At 36.2% G+C, this 16,866-nt stretch overlaps 1 protein-coding gene across 1 annotated transcript in view; it reads left to right on the top strand.

The window, feature by feature from the left end:
• Nucleotides 1–15,907, top strand: part of LOC131978858 (signal transducer and activator of transcription 4-like) — a 29,586-nt gene extending 13,679 nt beyond the window's left edge. The window contains exons 6-24 of the mRNA XM_059342658.1: nucleotides 48–126; nucleotides 227–318; nucleotides 482–633; nucleotides 1,928–2,086; nucleotides 3,381–3,473; nucleotides 3,566–3,625; nucleotides 3,738–3,758; nucleotides 4,260–4,353; nucleotides 5,583–5,627; nucleotides 5,796–5,879; nucleotides 5,966–6,064; nucleotides 7,633–7,768; nucleotides 8,063–8,115; nucleotides 8,294–8,388; nucleotides 10,060–10,196; nucleotides 11,239–11,430; nucleotides 12,272–12,317; nucleotides 13,925–14,030; nucleotides 15,555–15,907. Of these exons, the coding sequence (XP_059198641.1) occupies nucleotides 48–126; nucleotides 227–318; nucleotides 482–633; nucleotides 1,928–2,086; nucleotides 3,381–3,473; nucleotides 3,566–3,625; nucleotides 3,738–3,758; nucleotides 4,260–4,353; nucleotides 5,583–5,627; nucleotides 5,796–5,879; nucleotides 5,966–6,064; nucleotides 7,633–7,768; nucleotides 8,063–8,115; nucleotides 8,294–8,388; nucleotides 10,060–10,196; nucleotides 11,239–11,430; nucleotides 12,272–12,317; nucleotides 13,925–14,030; nucleotides 15,555–15,578 (1,767 nt within the window). The 3' untranslated portion in view covers nucleotides 15,579–15,907. The remainder of the gene's footprint in view (nucleotides 1–47; nucleotides 127–226; nucleotides 319–481; nucleotides 634–1,927; nucleotides 2,087–3,380; nucleotides 3,474–3,565; nucleotides 3,626–3,737; nucleotides 3,759–4,259; nucleotides 4,354–5,582; nucleotides 5,628–5,795; nucleotides 5,880–5,965; nucleotides 6,065–7,632; nucleotides 7,769–8,062; nucleotides 8,116–8,293; nucleotides 8,389–10,059; nucleotides 10,197–11,238; nucleotides 11,431–12,271; nucleotides 12,318–13,924; nucleotides 14,031–15,554) is intronic.
• Nucleotides 15,908–16,866: the final 959 nt, after the last annotated feature.

Below are 16,866 nucleotides of genomic sequence, written 5' to 3'. Positions count from 1 at the left end.
CATAGAGTTCAATGAAAACTCTGTCTAACTCTGTCCGTCCGGTATAGTTGATGGACCAAGCTGTGAAATACATTGAGGACATGCAGGACGACTTTGATTTCAGCTACAAGACCCTACAGTCTCGAGGTGTGTCCTGTTGATACGTTGTGTTATCTCTTTACAACTGAACAAAAAAAAAAGTATGCTCAAAGCTATATTTTTGTGGTTTGGTGTTTGTGGGCGTCAGAATCCACAGATGCTCGACAGAACTCTGAGATGATGAAACAGGAAGTAACAAGACTGCAAGAAATGCTGAACGTGCTCGACTTTAAAAGAAAGGTATGAAGTTTTATGTCCATGTAGAGCTCTGACATGTGAGGGACGTCTCGACCAAAATGTCGCCAAATATAAAAATGACAACGATGCCAATACCGAATCAGTGTACAAATAATATCATTGACAGTACAAAAACAATCACAGCTGTTTTCTGTACCGTTGTCAGGAGGTCATATCCAAAACGGATCTTGTGATCAAGGAGATCGATGACCTGATGACCTCTCAGCTCAGCCCCGAGCTGCAGGACTGGAAGCGCCGGCAGCAGATCGCCGCTATCGGTGGTCCGCAGCTCACCGGCCTGGACCAGCTGCAGAGTTGGTAATGAGCTGAATGTCACTGAAATCATTACTTTGATGGTTAAGTTTATTCTGGTGATTAAACATGCATAGTTGTGCATTATATGAATGCGGGTTCTCTCTGGGTCCTCCGGCTTCCTCCCACAGTCCAAAAACATGCACTTAGGTTTAATTGGTGACTCTAAATTTCCCATTGGAGTGAATGAGAGCGTGATTGTCTGTCTCTATGTGTCTGCCCTTTGATAGTCTGTAGACCTGTCCAGGGTGTACCCCGCCTCTCGCCCAATGTCAGCTGGAATCGTCTCCAGCCCCCCGCGACCCGAGTGCAGATAAGCGGCTAATGATAATGAATGAATGATATTAATGATTTTTTTGTCCTGAGAACTGGGTTAAACCAAGTGGCAACCTCCCTGGTGTGAAAAGTGAATTCAATGCGGAAAGTGCCTCAAACCTACATTCTTTCTAATGGCCAGCAGGGTGTGATTTCACCAGTGGTGGAACTCAAGTACTGTATTAAGTACAATTTTGAAGAAGTTGTACTTTACTTGAGTATTTCCATTTTATATGACTTTATGCTTCTACTCCACTACATTTTGAGGCATATATCAGCAGCCTTCATGTCGAAGTATCCTTGAGCAAGATACTGAACCCCAAATTGCTCCTGATGCTGCGTTCATTGGTGTGTGAATGAATTCCCAATGGTGACAGGTGGCACCAGTGTGCCCTGGCAGCCTCTGCCACCAGTATGAATGTGTGTGTGAACGGGTGAATGAGCGTAGTGTGTAGTGTAAAGCGATTTGGATACAAGCGCTATATAAGTGCACTCCATTTACCATTTACCATTTTTACTCCACTAAATTTAGCAGAAAGTTTTAGTTACATTTCAGGTTGAGATTAACATAAAAAAAACATGATACATTTAAAGTGACTAAGCAATTTATTAAATTAAACCACATAACAGTATATGTAGTGGTTAAAATGAGCCCTGGCTTGGGAAAATGCTTACATAATTGCATCAATAATAATTATCTAATAATATAACAACCTGAGTGGCGATTCTTCATAACGAGTACTCTTACTTTTGATACTTTAAGTACATTTTGATGCTGATACTTTTGTACTTTTACTTCAGTAAGTTTTGAATGAATACTAATACTAAATTCACATTTTAGTATTAGTACTTTTACTTAAGTAAGGGACCTGAATACTTTTTCCACCACTGGAATTCACTCATACAAAAGAAGTCAGATTGTATAGAAGTCTATGAGAAAATGACCCTACTACTAACTTGTTTCCTCTCTCCTGTCCCCTCTCAGGTTCACTCTGACAGCCCAAAGTCTCTTCCAGATCAAGCGTCAGCTGGACAAACTAGCAGAGCTGGTTGTGAAGGTCACTTATGAAAGTGATCCAATCCCCCTGCAGAAACCTCAGATGGAGGAGCGAGTCAAATACCTCCTCTATCACCTCATCAAGAGGTACTGAACACTGAACACCACACCATGCAACACTAGACACAACAAATGCATGTACACAATCCTTTAGTGTTTCTAAATCTTGTGTTTATATCATGACCACTGTGTTTTGTGTCCTGAGAGGCAAGCAAAAAAAAATTGGGTGGGGTTGTCCATATTCTAAGTCTGATCTCAATTTTTTTCACTCTGTGTCTCCTATTTGACTTATGAACAGATTATAAAAATAGTTTGTGCACCTGTGAAAATGTACTAAAAAGGTTTTGGCAGATGACAGTGTTTGTTTTTGTAAAATATATTTTGGCCACAAGGAGCTGAATTGCCCTCTTCTCCATTTGCTCAATAGAACTAAAACAACCGCTGCTGCCTTAGACATTATATGCAGCCAGAGTTTGCACAGTAGTGAGCTTAAAATCAAGTTCCCACAAAAAAAACACCTGCACGACCCAGTCGGATCACAATGCATGCTGTCAATCATGACTTTACACCTTAGTTTTTTAGCATCAAATAACTATTTAAAACCAAACCAAGCCATTCAGCAGCCAGCCACCAGGGCCGATAAAGATGTTGTTTTTTACAGATGGAAAAAAGTAACTTAACCTGAACTGAAGTAACTTTTTTTCACATGGTCTTAAGCAGTGGTGGAATGTAACTAAGTACATTTACTCAAGTACTGTACTTCAGTACCATTTTCATGATGTTGTACTTTACTTGAGTATTTCCATTTATGCAACTTTATTCTTCTACTCCACTACATTTTGGTAACTAAAAACATGATCACTTTAAAGTGATCGGCCATGTAATTAAATTAAAACCACATTACAGTATATATAGTGGTTAAAATGACCTCTGGCGTGAGAAAATGAACCACTGCATAACATCACATAATTGCATCAATAATAATAATCTAATAATATATTTGAGTGACAACCTGAGTGTGGCCGTTCTGCACAATTAGTACTTTAAATTTTAATACTTTAAGTACATTTTGATGCTGATACTTTTGTACTTTTACTTCAGTATGTTTTGAATGCAGGACTTTTACTTGTAGTGGAGTAATTTCACAGGGTAGTATTAGTATTTTTACTTAAGTAAGGGATCTGAATACTTCTTCCACCACTGCTCTTAAGTCATAAACACAGGAGAGAAAACAATTTAGATCAACCTCTTAGGGTTTCGGTAGTAATTTGATCTACAACCCACTGACACATATAAACAACTTCTTCCCGTACTTGCAGCACTAACAACACAGACAGAAGAAGATACTGTGTAAATCATTAGGTGTGGTTTGTTTTCTCAGCTCATTTGTGGTGGAGAAGCAGCCGTGCATGCCCACACATCCACAGAAACCCCTCATCATCAAGACCGGAGTACAGTTTACCACCAAAGTCAGGTATCCTTATGGGACATTTCACTCCTGTTTTAACCACAACTGTCAAATGTTACATAATTAGCTTTAATGTTGAGGATTTTTTTTTTCTCCAGACTCCTGGTTAAACTTCCAGAAGTGGATTATCAGCTGAAAGTGAAAACAACATTTGACAAGTGAGCCCAAGAACAATACCTGAATCTAAATGTACATAAAGTATTCTATCTGCAAAGTAAATATTCTGTTGTCTGAGCGCTAATATTTATGTGTGTGTGTGTGTGTCTCTAGGGACCTCCCCCCTGGCAGAGTGTGAGTACAAAAAACCTCTTGACAGGATGTACTGCAGATGTTTAATTTTAGCTCTTATAAAAGCAGTGAAGCAGTTAGTTTACAGGTTTAATGGACAGTATCTAACAGACAAAAAATGATCTTTTTCGAGGCCAATTTTGTTTTGTTGACATAAACATTTCAGTAAATCTTCATTTTTTTTAAAGCTTTTTATTCAATCAAGCAGCCATTTATTGCATTTGGACAAAATACTTATTTTATTATATTTTACTATGACTCTTTTTTGTTTTGCTGGAGAGTCATCACTCCAGGTTGTTTAAATTCTACAGCAGAGGTTTGATAATGGTTCCAATAATCTGAAAAACAAGCTATTTCCTTTATTGTTAAAGAAAGTTTTGAGGTTGGAGTTTTTGATTTGAAACCATATATAAAACTCATACAGCCACCATATATATACCTATAGATGTATAACATTTGACAAATCCACAAGGCTTCTTTAATTTACCTTCGTTTTCTCCTCAGTAGTCGTCAGTTTTTCATCCTGACCAACAACACTAAAGTTATGGACATTGAGGACTACTCAAACGGCTGCCTCTCGGTAGAGTTTCGACATCTGGTAAGACACTATCTGATTTTATTTGTGCTTTTGAGTTATTTATTATCAGAAAATGTCAAATGTCTGGGGTCAATACATAACCACTACCTTCTGACAAAAGAGGAAAAGCTGTTTTTTCCTATAACTTTATGAAAAAGTTATTTTATTACGTTTTCTCAGTAGCTATCATATAGCATCAGAAGACTAAATCCAGTTTCACTTAAACTTTAATATGATATAGATCTATAAATGGTGTAGAAGCAGTAGACATAGATTCATGATGTCACCCACTGGTTTGGAGACCATTATGGAGACTCAAGTCTGGTGTTTTGGCCTTCAGCATCTTTTTATTCTGAGCCAGAAGTCATTATATTTGGATGAGAAGGTGGATGGTCGATCCAACTAAATGGTAACTTACTGTAAAACAGGTTACCAGCCCCTAAAAAATGCACAGTTAACTCCTTAAAGTGTCTTTTTGTACAACCAAACACCAAATAAGACATTTCAGGCGATCAAAGTGTTACAAATAACTGAAAATGCTTGTGTGAAAGAGTCAAAGTTCTAAGATGAAAGCCAGACCTTTTCCCACAGTACTGTGCCAGTGCTGAAGAATGGAATCACAATTGTGTTGGGCAATGCTGAGCCAAGGATGTAGCAATGGTGCCACTGCAAAATAGATGGTATGATAGTTGCTCTGTAGCAGTGGTGGAATGTAACTAAATAAGTAAAATACTGAAATAATCAAGTACTGTACTTAAGTACAATTTCTAGGTACTTGTACTTCATTTGGGTATTTCCATTTTATGAAACTTTATACTTCTACTTCATTTTTGTAGGTTTGTTTGAGGCAAATATCGTACTTTTTACTCCTCTACATTTAGCTGACAGCTTTAGTTACTTTTCAGGTCGAGATTTAACATAAAACATGATAAATTGAAAGTTATTATACTTTTTAAATGCATAACAGTATATTTAATAGTTAAAATGAGCCCTAACTTTACAAATTTAAAACACTGCTTACATAAATGCATCAATAATAATAATATAATAATAATATGTTTAGAATATAAAAAATAATTAGAGTGGGTTAATTCTGCATAACGAGTACATTTACTTTGTGTCTCCACAGTTGATGTTTAAAACATTAACCATTTTGCCAAAGTTGTGATTTGTTGACTTTCTCCATCAGTTTCTGTTTGTTCTTGTGTTGAGTTTAAGCTATTTTAAGACATTTAGTTTGTTTTTTACAGCAGCTGAAAGAAAAGAAATATATCAACAGCACAAAGGGGAATGAGGTAAGAAAAGCAGATGAACACCTGTGCTATTGTAATGGGTTTGTGCATCATGTCATGAATAAAAATAAGCAATTTTTTTAACAATGTCAATACCATTATTTTCTATAAACGATGCAGTGCTAAGAGGGATAGACTCTGACGTGGAGCTATGTTGTGTGTGTTGTGCAGGGTCTCCTCTCTGTGACAGAAGAGCTTCACTCTCTCAGTTTTGAGGCGTGCTTCACAGTGCAGGGCCTCACCATTGATCTGGAGGTGAAGAGCAGCATTGACTTGATATTTGGCTTTTTGTTGTTGGTGATGATATAAAATTTGCTCATCGTGTATGTGAATCCTTCCAGACATGTTCTCTGCCACTGGTGGTGATTTCCAATGTGAGCCAGCTGCCTGGAGGCTGGGCGTCGGTCATGTGGTACAACCTTCTGACTGATGAGCCGAGGGTGAGCCGACACACTGTTTATTTATGGAAGTGCTACATATTGTATAGTCTTACTTATAGCTGCCAGTTTATTAGGTACACCCAGTGTTGTAGTCGAGGCACTAATTCTCGAGTCTGAATCAGTCTTGAGACCTCAGTGTTCAAGTTTTGCGAGTCCAAAGTCACCAAAGAAGAGGCAGAGTCAAATCCCAGTTGAGTCATCAATACCTGACCTCAAGTCCAAGTCCAAGTCCTACGAGTTAAATTCCGAATCAAGCCACGAAAATCAGACTTTGAGTCTGATTTGAGCCACGAATCAAGAAAATTGGGACTTGAGTCCAAGCCTGAATCATCTAAGCGTGAGTCTGAGTCAAGTCATGAAAATTTGCCTTCAGTCTGATTCCAAGTCACACGAGTACAAGTCCGAATCAAGCCACGGAAATTGGGCTTCAAGTCTGATTCCGAGTTCCCGAGTCCAAGTTGAATCACAAATCACTGTGAGTATTTTAGAGGACTAGTGCAGTGCCCGTAGGAAGTATGTATTTGTATAGTGCGAGATTGTATTTTGTAGGTAATGCTAATGCCTCTTGGTAGTGTAGCCTTAAATAACACAAAAACACTTTCGGTCCGTATTATGCTTAGCTGTCAGTTAATAAAGTTTTGTTTTTACTGTTTTCAATGGATCAAACTGATGCGGAAGAAAGGGCTTAAATCTGCGCTTAGCATGCTAATCGTGAGATAGCACATTACGCAGTATGCTGCACTAAAAGTACATTAACATGAACCCAATTAGCTGATATACTATATTGCATGTAAGTATCTCATATCAAATGATTATGGCCATCACGCTAAACAACATGAACATCATTCCTGAATTACATAATAATGCAAAATAAGAAGTGAATAAAGCTAAATCTCCGCCTAGCATCCTTATCGCGAATAACTGAATTTGCACATTACATGCCACACTACAACGTCTGCAACTCCATAAAACACTTAATTTTGATAAGGTACGCACACCATCCAGCACACACACATTGAACATTGATATTTGCTGGTAACTATTGGAATATTATTAGAAAATCGAACCTTGTAGCGCACTTTAAAACTCCTAAAGATAGGTAGGCTAAATAGACTTACAGATGAGATGAGTCAGGGTGGAAATCCAGAGTGAATTGTGTTACTGACCAGGTGTAGGCCTATCACACAATGGGGCGGAGCTCCCCTAAAAGGCGTCCGATCAGAAACAGTGCAATGCCGCAACACGTCCAACATAAATAATGATATTTTGAAAAATGAATTCAAAAATCTTCAATATCGAGGATGCACACCTTTGTGCCACCCGCAAGCCACATACGATACCTTAGGTCAGTCTGACTAACGGTCAGAGAGATATGCCCTAGACACACACACACACACACACACACACACACACACACACACACACACACACACACACACACACACACACAGACGCTTCTTGCTTTTATAGATAGATGTAGCTTGTGGTACAATTGAGTTACATTTTCAAGAACTACCACACTTCCCTTCTTTTTATTTCTTTTTCCTCTTCTGTCCTAAAATCCACAGAACATGGCGTTCTTTGGAAACCCACCTCGGGCCACCTGGAGCCAGCTCTCTGAGGTGCTTAGCTGGCAGTTCTCCACATTTGCTGGTCAAGGCCTCAACAAAGAGCAGCTCACCATGCTGGGAGAAAAGCTCCTCGGTACGTTGTCCCTTAGCTCTTAAACTACATGCTAACTGTAGACTTTGGATTTTTTGGATGCAACAAAAGATAGCAACTTTTTTTTTTCATTTGGAGAATGACACTTTGTATTTAAACCCAAATGGTTGAATGTTGGTGTGAAAGTTCAAGTCTTTAGAGGCTGACTGATAAAGAAGGAGCCCCACACTCAGGAGCATTTAACATGAGCCATAGCTGCAGATATGAACTGCCAAACAACTGGGTGTTGGGTATTTCAGTGCAGATATTTATGTTATTTACTGTATGTTGTTGTAGGTCAGCATGTCTCCTGTAATGACTATCAAGTGTCCTGGTCTAAGTTCTCAAAGGTAAGTGTTCAATGATGTGATTGTGCCATCTAGTGGCCAATGGGAAAACATGTTCTGTGCATCATGCTGTATTGTTGATCCTGGTTATTATTTAACTCATATCTACATTACATATCTAATGATTAAATGTGAAAAAAGTACTCATTGTACCTCTTCCATGTGTCAAACCTTCTTCAAGGAGAATATTCCTGGAAAGCCCTTCAGTTTCTGGATGTGGCTGGACTCCATCCTGGAGCTCATCAAGAAGCACCTGCTGCCAGTCTGGAATGAGAAGTAAGACACATGCTTTGTCTCACTCACCCCACCTCAATAACAACTAGAGGTGGGGGAAAAAAGTATACAGCATAGTATAGCGATATTTTGCTTGGCAGTATTATATTGATTTATGACCGCCAAGGATCGATATATAGCGTTGCGTTGGCTGTCGGGCTGTCAGTGTTTTCAACGTTTTTTTTTCTGGAGGCCGTAGCGGGCTCACTTTTAGGAATTTACTGGAGATCCTGGTATCATATGACACTAGAAGATCTAATGAATCTATAGGCACCATGATATGTCTTTTTTTTTTTTTTTTTTGACATTTATTTTTATTGAGCGCTGATGTACAAAAACACAACATTCACAAAAGAAAACTTTGGACCAATGCTCACATCATTTTTTGAAAAAAAAAAAAAAAAGAAACAGACAAACAAAACCAAAACAAAACATGTAGGACACTGTATGCATTGCAATAACAATAATAATACTTATACTTATAGTAAGGAAAAACAATACAAAAAAACCAAAACAAAACAAAAAACAACCTAGGCTCACCATTGCTGATGTCGTGTACTACACACTACAGTTCACATATGATATGTCATTTTTATTCCAAAAAATTTAGATCAGTGAAGCTTGTTGTTTGTGAAAGTTTGATAAAATGCTGCAGTTGTTGTCGTCCATACATGTTTGATATCAGTTCAGTTTGACTGAATACTTTGTTGGTCAGTCTGTGGGTTTGACTCTCATTGTGGAGAAATAAAAAGACTGAAGTGAGATGAAGACACTGAGAATTTTCTCTTATTTGACAAAACGATTCTTGATTGGATTTAATTTTGGAGACACAAAATGCCGTTAAACAGTAAAATCACAATAAATTGTATCACAATATGCTACGGTATGAATTGACATAATATTGCCACGCAAATTATTGTGAAACTATGCTGTATCGATTTTTCCCCCACCTCTATTTATTGCAGTGTAGGTCTTGTAGAGAGACAATTTTAGATGTGAGGCATCTTATAAATGTAAGACATGCAATTTTGGTTCAGTTATTTTCTGAATTAGCTTTTCATTCTCAACGAGAGAATTAACTTGTAAGTGTTAACCAGATGCTCCAGTTGACAGTTTGTACAGTTCGTACATTACAATGTAAAAAGCTCAAAACCAGTGGTGGAATGTAACTAAGTACATTTTTACTTTAAATTAGAATTTTATGTAACTTTTATGTAACTTTATACTTTTACTCCACTACATTTTAGAGGCAAATATTGTACTTTTTACTCCACTACATTTAACTGACAGCTTTAGTTACTTTTCAGGTCGTAAACATAAACAACATGATACATTTTAAAGCTATTTGATTTTTCTTTTTAATTAAACATTGAAACAGTATATTAAGTAGTTAAAATGAGCCCTACTTACATGAATGCATCAATACAAATAATCTAATGATATATATTTGTAATTTACAAATGATCTGAGTTGGTCCATTCTGCATAACTTTTGATACTTTAGGTACATTTTGATGCTGATACTTTTGTACATAATAGATAGGAATAAGACTAAGCTACACAACTTAACCTATTGAAGTAACTGTACAAATTTAAGTAGAATATTAAAAAAGTGATGGAAAAAAGATGTGAAAGTCATTGTTTTTTTTCTCTTTTACCTACACCATCAATGCAGCTACATCATGGGCTTTGTGAGTAAAGAGACGGAGCGCTCCCTGCTAAAGGACAGAGAGTCGGGCACGTTCCTCCTACGCTTCAGTGAAAGTCACCTCGGAGGAATCACTTTCACCTGGGTGCAGCACGGCGACAATGGTGAGGAGAGGGAAACCATTTGGCCCATAAAAGTTTGTGTTTAGATGCTATTTGGCCACGGTCAGTTATATAAGTTATATAAGTTAAGTTATACAGTCATGGAAAAAAATACTAGACCATTGTTTTCTTCAATATCGTGTTCATTTGAATGCCTGGTACAACTAAAGGTACATTTGTTTGGACAAATATAGTAATAACAGCAAAAATAGCTCATAAGAGTTTAATCTAAGAGCTGATATCTAGACATATTCCATGGTTTTCTTGATAATGATTTTGGTTATTATCAAGAAAAACATGGAAAATGTCTAGATAGATAGCTCTTAAATTAAACTCTTATCAGCTATGTTGTTGTTATTAATATATTTGTTTAAACCAGCTATTCTCAACCTTGGGGTCGGGACCCCAATTGGGGTCGCGAGATGATTTCTGGGGGTCACCAAATCATTTTTGGAAGTCAGCTCTGTCTCCACTGTTAAAGTGTTCATGTGTTAATGTGTTTTAGTCTTTTTGGTCACTTAATGTCTTTTTTTCATTTTGTGTGTTTTTTTTTGTCATTTTGTGTGTTTTTTTGGTGATTTTGTGTCTTTTTTTGATCATTTTGTGGTCAATTTGTGTCTTTATTTGATCATTTTGTGGTCAATTTGTGATTTTTTTGGTCATTTTGTTTCTTTTTTTGGTCATTTTGTGTCTTCTTTTTGGTAATTTTGTGTCTTTTTTGGTCATTTTGTGTCTTTTTGGTCATTTTGTTTCCTTTTTTAGGTAATTTTGTTTCTTTTTTGGGTGATCTGAACTGTGCATGTGAGATTGTGTTCAGTGAGCGCGGGTCGCGGACAACATGCATGTTAAATTGGGGGTCACGACTCAAAAAGGTTGAGAACTACTGGTTTAAACAAATGTACCTTTAGTTGTACCAGGCATTCAAATGAACAAGAAATTCAAGAAAACAATGGTGGTCTAATCATTTTTTCCATGACTGTATATTTCAGGTGGATATCTGGCTTTTTTATCTAATGCTTTGCTTTGCTGTGACTTTTTATAACAGGAGAAGTGAAGTTCAACTCAGTGGAGCCATACACTAAAAACAGGCTCAGTGCTCTCCCGTTTGCCGACATCATACGAGACTACAAAGTGATCTCAGACGGGGTCGTTCCAGAGAACCCGCTCAAGTTCCTCTACCCCGACATCCCCAAAGATGAGGCCTTCGGACGGCTGTACAACAGTCAGCCGAGCAAAGGCAAGAGTGCACTTCTTTTTTTAAATTATCTTTGTTGACTGACTAGATCAGGGGTCTGCAACCTTTAAGAAAAGAAGAACCTTTGTTGGCTAAAAAAAGAGAAAAAATGTTGCCGCAAACCTTATTTTGAGCCTTATGATGAAGAAGAACGCAGCCTACAAAGGCTAAATTAGCCTGCCAGCATTATTGATAGGGCTTAAGGAGCATTTATTAATGTTTTTGTCAGAATGCAGCAAAGATCCAAGTGCAAATGAAAGGCTAAAGAAATATCAAAAGCGAGCCTTGCTACAGAAACTCAAACTATACTTGAAGTTGACAGAATTTAGAGGTTAAGGTGCCAGACCATGGACTTTGGTAAGCTATATAATGCACATTTTAGTTGACTTAAATGTAAAAACATTACACATGCACATATACATTTTTACAGCTGAAGAATACACATTGCTTTGGGCCTACAGCGATGGTAAATTAAATATAAGAAATAACTGTTTCATTTCATATACACTGAAAAAAGAACCAACTTAATTGAATTGTTTAATTTGGTAACACCTAAATGAATTAAGTTCTTTCAAATTAATTTAAAATCAGTTGTATTAATCTAACTTATTAAATTAATTTGAAAGAACTTAATTCATTTAGGTGTTACCAAATTAAACAATTCAATTAGTTCAACTATTTTCTTTTTTCAGTGTACATTTTTTGTCCCAGCCACAGGGAGCCCCTTCAGATGGCCTGAAGAGTCTCATGTGGCTCCAGAGCTGCAGGTTGCCTACCTGTGCTCTAGATTCATTGATTGAAGGTTATAACACTGATCTCTCTCATATCTCTGTTGAATTTCCAGTTCATCCATACATACCATCTACCCTGATCCCCATATCGGAAATGCGGTAAGTTCATCTGAAAACTACATGAGACATTTAGTCAACTGTTTATAAGACATTTAACCTTACATTGACAGTCATAGATAGGGAATAGATGTTGATTATGGCATATTGCTTGTGCTCACTAGCCTGGCTAACACCAGACTATATCACATATGAGATATAGTCTGGATACCACTAACTCATTTTTCCGTAGAGGAGGCGTGGTTTACGATCCTCCAGAGCCGTTTATTGGGCGATACGAATGTCTATCTGTGACTGGATCCCTAAAACAGGGCTAAGAATCGGCCATGGACACCAGACCCTTTCGCAGTTCGAAATGAAATCGAGCGTGCAAGGCAGTATTGGTATACTCAGGCTATGTGCTCACAGTGTATAACCGATTTTAAGATTCTTTTACTGGTTTATAAATCTCTTAATGGTCTTAGTCCAGCCTATTCATCTGACCTTTTAATAATACCAAAAGTTAGAATAAAAACCCACGGTGAGGCGTCATTTTCTCACTGTGATCCACGTCTGTGGAACAGCCTCCCTGAAGACCTGAGGGCATCGGATAGGCTTCAGATTTTTAAGAGCAAACTTAAAACTTATCTTTTTAATTTGGCTTTTACTTGAACCATTTATAAATATTTTTCTGCTCATGCATCTTAGTGTTACAACATCTTCTCATTTATTTATTTGCTATTATTTATTAGTCTATTTTTTATATATATATATATCATCATGCTTTACTTTTTAATTATTTATTTGTCTTTTTTATCTAGCTTTATTACTTTTTATTGTTATTATTATTTACTTTTGTTTTTATTTTATTTTATCTTACCTTACTTTATTTTTATTTATTTTTCAAACTTCTCTTTATTGTTTTTTTTTTCTTTCGTTCACATACAAAAATAAAGTATGTACATGTTCATTTATGCTTAAAATCAACACGAAAGAACAGAATTATAGTAGAAAAATAAAAGCAATAAAAAACCCCCACAAAAAACAAAAACAAAACAAACAAAACAAAAACAACAACAAAAAAACTAGGTGGAGTCAAATCAAATATCAAAACAAAAATAAGGATTTAAATATTAAATATTAATAATACAACTCGGAGGATGTCAAGTTTTCCAAAATTTACATTTGTTAATTTTTCATGGGGTGATATTTAGTATAATAATCTATAAATGGCTGCCATATTGTGTAAAAGGTATCTATCTTACCTCTCAGGGTGAATTTTATTTTTTCTAACTGCAAATGTTTCATTATATCATTCATTAAAGTTTGACAGACTGGAGGATTTTTTTGTTTCCAGTTCAGCAGAATTATTCTTCTCGCTAACAGTGACCTTACTTTATTTTTATTTAATTTATCTAATTCATTTCTAACCTGCCTCCGGCGGAGGGTGTTTGCTTGTTTTTATTATTATTATTATTATTATTATTATTTTCCTTATTTATGTGAGGCACTTTGTGTTCAATTTCATTTGTATGAAAAGTGATATACAAATAAAGTTTGTTTGGTAGATTGATATAGCATGATAAGAAAACTGAAAATGATCTCAAAAAGACTTTGTAACTCAGAAGCAGTGTGTTCACTCGTATCATGTCCCCTTTCTGTTGTCTCAGCTCTAACGCCAGCTCCACACCACCTACCTGTCAGTCTCCTGAGCCTCCAATGACTCCTGGGGAGTTCGACATGCTCAATGAGCACCTATGCTTTGACATTGACACCGTAAGTTTACATTCATTGCCACTTGGTGGACTGTATTTATTATTGTTAATAAAAAAAAGACCCATAAAAAGATCAAAACCCAAGTATAAAGGATCTCAGGTTTGTAGATTGGAAGCCCAAGAGTAAACACAACTGGAGAAAAAGTCTGGTCTCAATGCAGCTTTTTATTTAGGTCACAGGTAAAGTTATGCAGCAAGGTTATAATAGTTTTGGATTTTTCATTAGTTTTAGTTTTAATTTCGTTGTGATTTTTTGTTTTCAATTTCAGTTAGTTTTAGTTAGTTTTTAGAGTGAGTTTGCTAGTTTTAATTCGTTTTTATATTTTGGAAAATGCTTAGTTTTAGTTTAGTTTTTATTAGTTTTAGTGTTAGTTTTATTTTTTTGTTATGGGGTATTTGTTGGGTGCCAGATTAAAAAAAGTCACAATAAATGTTTCCTTTATTTCCTTTGTCTTATCCATCTCAGCCCCAATAAGTTTATTAAGTCATAAAACCAGATAGATGAAATAGATTTCATATCAACCAAAAAGGTTTACGTATGAAAAAAGTTGACAAAGACAAAAAAAAAAGGACATTTTCACTATAGTTTTAGTTAGTTTTGTAACCACAAAATACAGTTTCAGTTAGTTATCGTTTTTCAAAAAACTTTATTTTTATTTCAGTTAACGAAAATGCTTTTTCAATTCTAGTTTTCGTCATTTCGTTAGTTTTCGTTAACTATAATAACCTTGTTATGCAGCACTGGATCCCAGTCAGAATCAGTCCAGATTTATGTAATAATTGACATTTTATCTTCTTTGGGCTGGGCCTGCACCGTACAGAAACTGAACTTACATGCAACAAAGTTCTATTGACCAGTTACCAATGGGAACAGCTGTTCAAATATAACACCCACAATGAATAGATGGATTTTTTCTTCTTCCTCCTCTTTGCCATAGAGTTGAAAAAACACATTAATGTCTCACACTGTACGAACAATTTTATTACCATGAACACACACTGCAGTTTATTTTGACACCATCCCACTTAAAACTGTCTTTCTGCAGTAAACACATTAGCACTTTGCATAATAACATTAATACGATAATAGTATTTAGAGCTGTAGATTAGCAGCAGTCTATGTTTCTGCCTGTCACACACTGAGAGACAGCGAGTGACACACAGCTGTTGGTTGTTTTGTTTTGTTAATTTTTAATTTTATTTTTTCTTCTTTTTTTGCTGGGACAGTTAGATTGTATAAATTATATGTTGATTGTAATTCAATGATTGTAAATATTGCTTTCTTTTATTGTTATTAGTCTTTCTTTTCTTTTAAAATGAATAACAGAATTATAATAATTTATTGTAAATATTGCTTTCCTTATCTTTTTTTCTGATGCTTGCTTTGGCAATATATACATTGTTACGTCATGCCAATAAAGCCAATTGAATTGAATTGTATTTGCTGCTAATATAGTTTTCTTTGGCTTTATAGATGAGCTCTCTCTGTTCTCCTGCTAACGGTGTTCTCCTTTTTGTTTCACAGATGAGCTCTCCATATTCAGAGTAAACCGAGATGAAAACATGCAACATTTTAAATAATTCCCAACAGAATCTTCACCCTGTCTTGACACCAGTCTCTGATCAACGTCTACATCTCCGCTATTATGAAACGGAGTCTGCTGTGTTTAAAGAGGTTTTGTGGTTAAATTGGAATCACTGCTTGAGCGGTTGTTTGTCGATTTTTATTTTTATTTTTTATTTTTTTACATTGTCATATTTGTTTAAAAAGTGTTTTTTGTTGTTAGTCTGTGACAACTTGGTTTTGAGTTACATTTTAAATATTGACTGATTTTTTTTATGAGGGCCTTATTGTATATAAAACAATTTAAACATGTTTACTTTGTCTGCTCCTGCATTTCTGCACCAGTGGCACCACTTTCTTTTTGTCTAGAGTTTGCCTGAGCTGCACACACACTAACCCACACTATTATTCATTCAGTTATCTGCCACCTTTGAGGCGCGGCATATTATAGAGCTTTTATTTTGGAGGCAACCGGAAGTAATGTGTCTGCATCTGACTGCTACTTAATGCAGAATCCGGCAGCATTTATCGGGAACCACGTGGTTCCCAGAGAGTTGATAAAGGGTGTGGGTGGTATACCTATGGTGGGTGGTGCGCTTCTTCCTGGTTCATGTTAGTACACACCAACAAATAAGTTTGATTGCTGTACTATAGTTCAAACCAATATTTCTTATTTTAGTCAGTTTTTAAAAACATCATGCACACTGTAATCCAGATACAGAATCATAAATTCAAATAACACTCCAAATGTACTGAGCCTTTAGCCTGAAACAAGTTGATCAATTTATTATTGATTATATTATTATTGAATGTTACGCATATGATATTAAAGCCTACTTTTCTAACATTTACCAGTTCTACACTACATAACTGGACAATGAGATGCATTTTTATTTTAACAAGAACTCTGAGAATGGGAGGGGGAAAGGTGCTTCCATTGAGAAAATGTTGTCCACTACTATTAAGGTCAGGGGAGGGTATGGACAAGAAATACGGACATCAGAAACACAAATTCAAAGGAGGAAAGCCCCTGAAGAAAACAGAAGGTAATTCATCTATGAAGAATTTTTTTTTTTTTTTTTGCAAAATGTAAATGTGTATGAGAGCCTGGTCCCGTTGTCCACTTTGCCTGGCTCCGGTTCAAGCATGAAACCTCATTTGTCCAGCGGTCTAAAGCTACTTTAACAGTGGTGTAAACAATGACAATCATTGCTTTGAGAGGCCGTGGCAGCACGGCTAATTAGGCTTCCTGACTGCAGCTGCATTTAGAGGT

This window comes from Centropristis striata, chromosome 10 (genome assembly GCF_030273125.1).
Source record: "Centropristis striata isolate RG_2023a ecotype Rhode Island chromosome 10, C.striata_1.0, whole genome shotgun sequence".
NCBI classification, from domain to species: Eukaryota; Metazoa; Chordata; class Actinopteri; order Perciformes; family Serranidae; genus Centropristis; species Centropristis striata.
The sequence above is the reverse complement of the archived record's forward strand: the minus strand, read 5'-3'. Positions and strand labels throughout refer to the sequence as shown.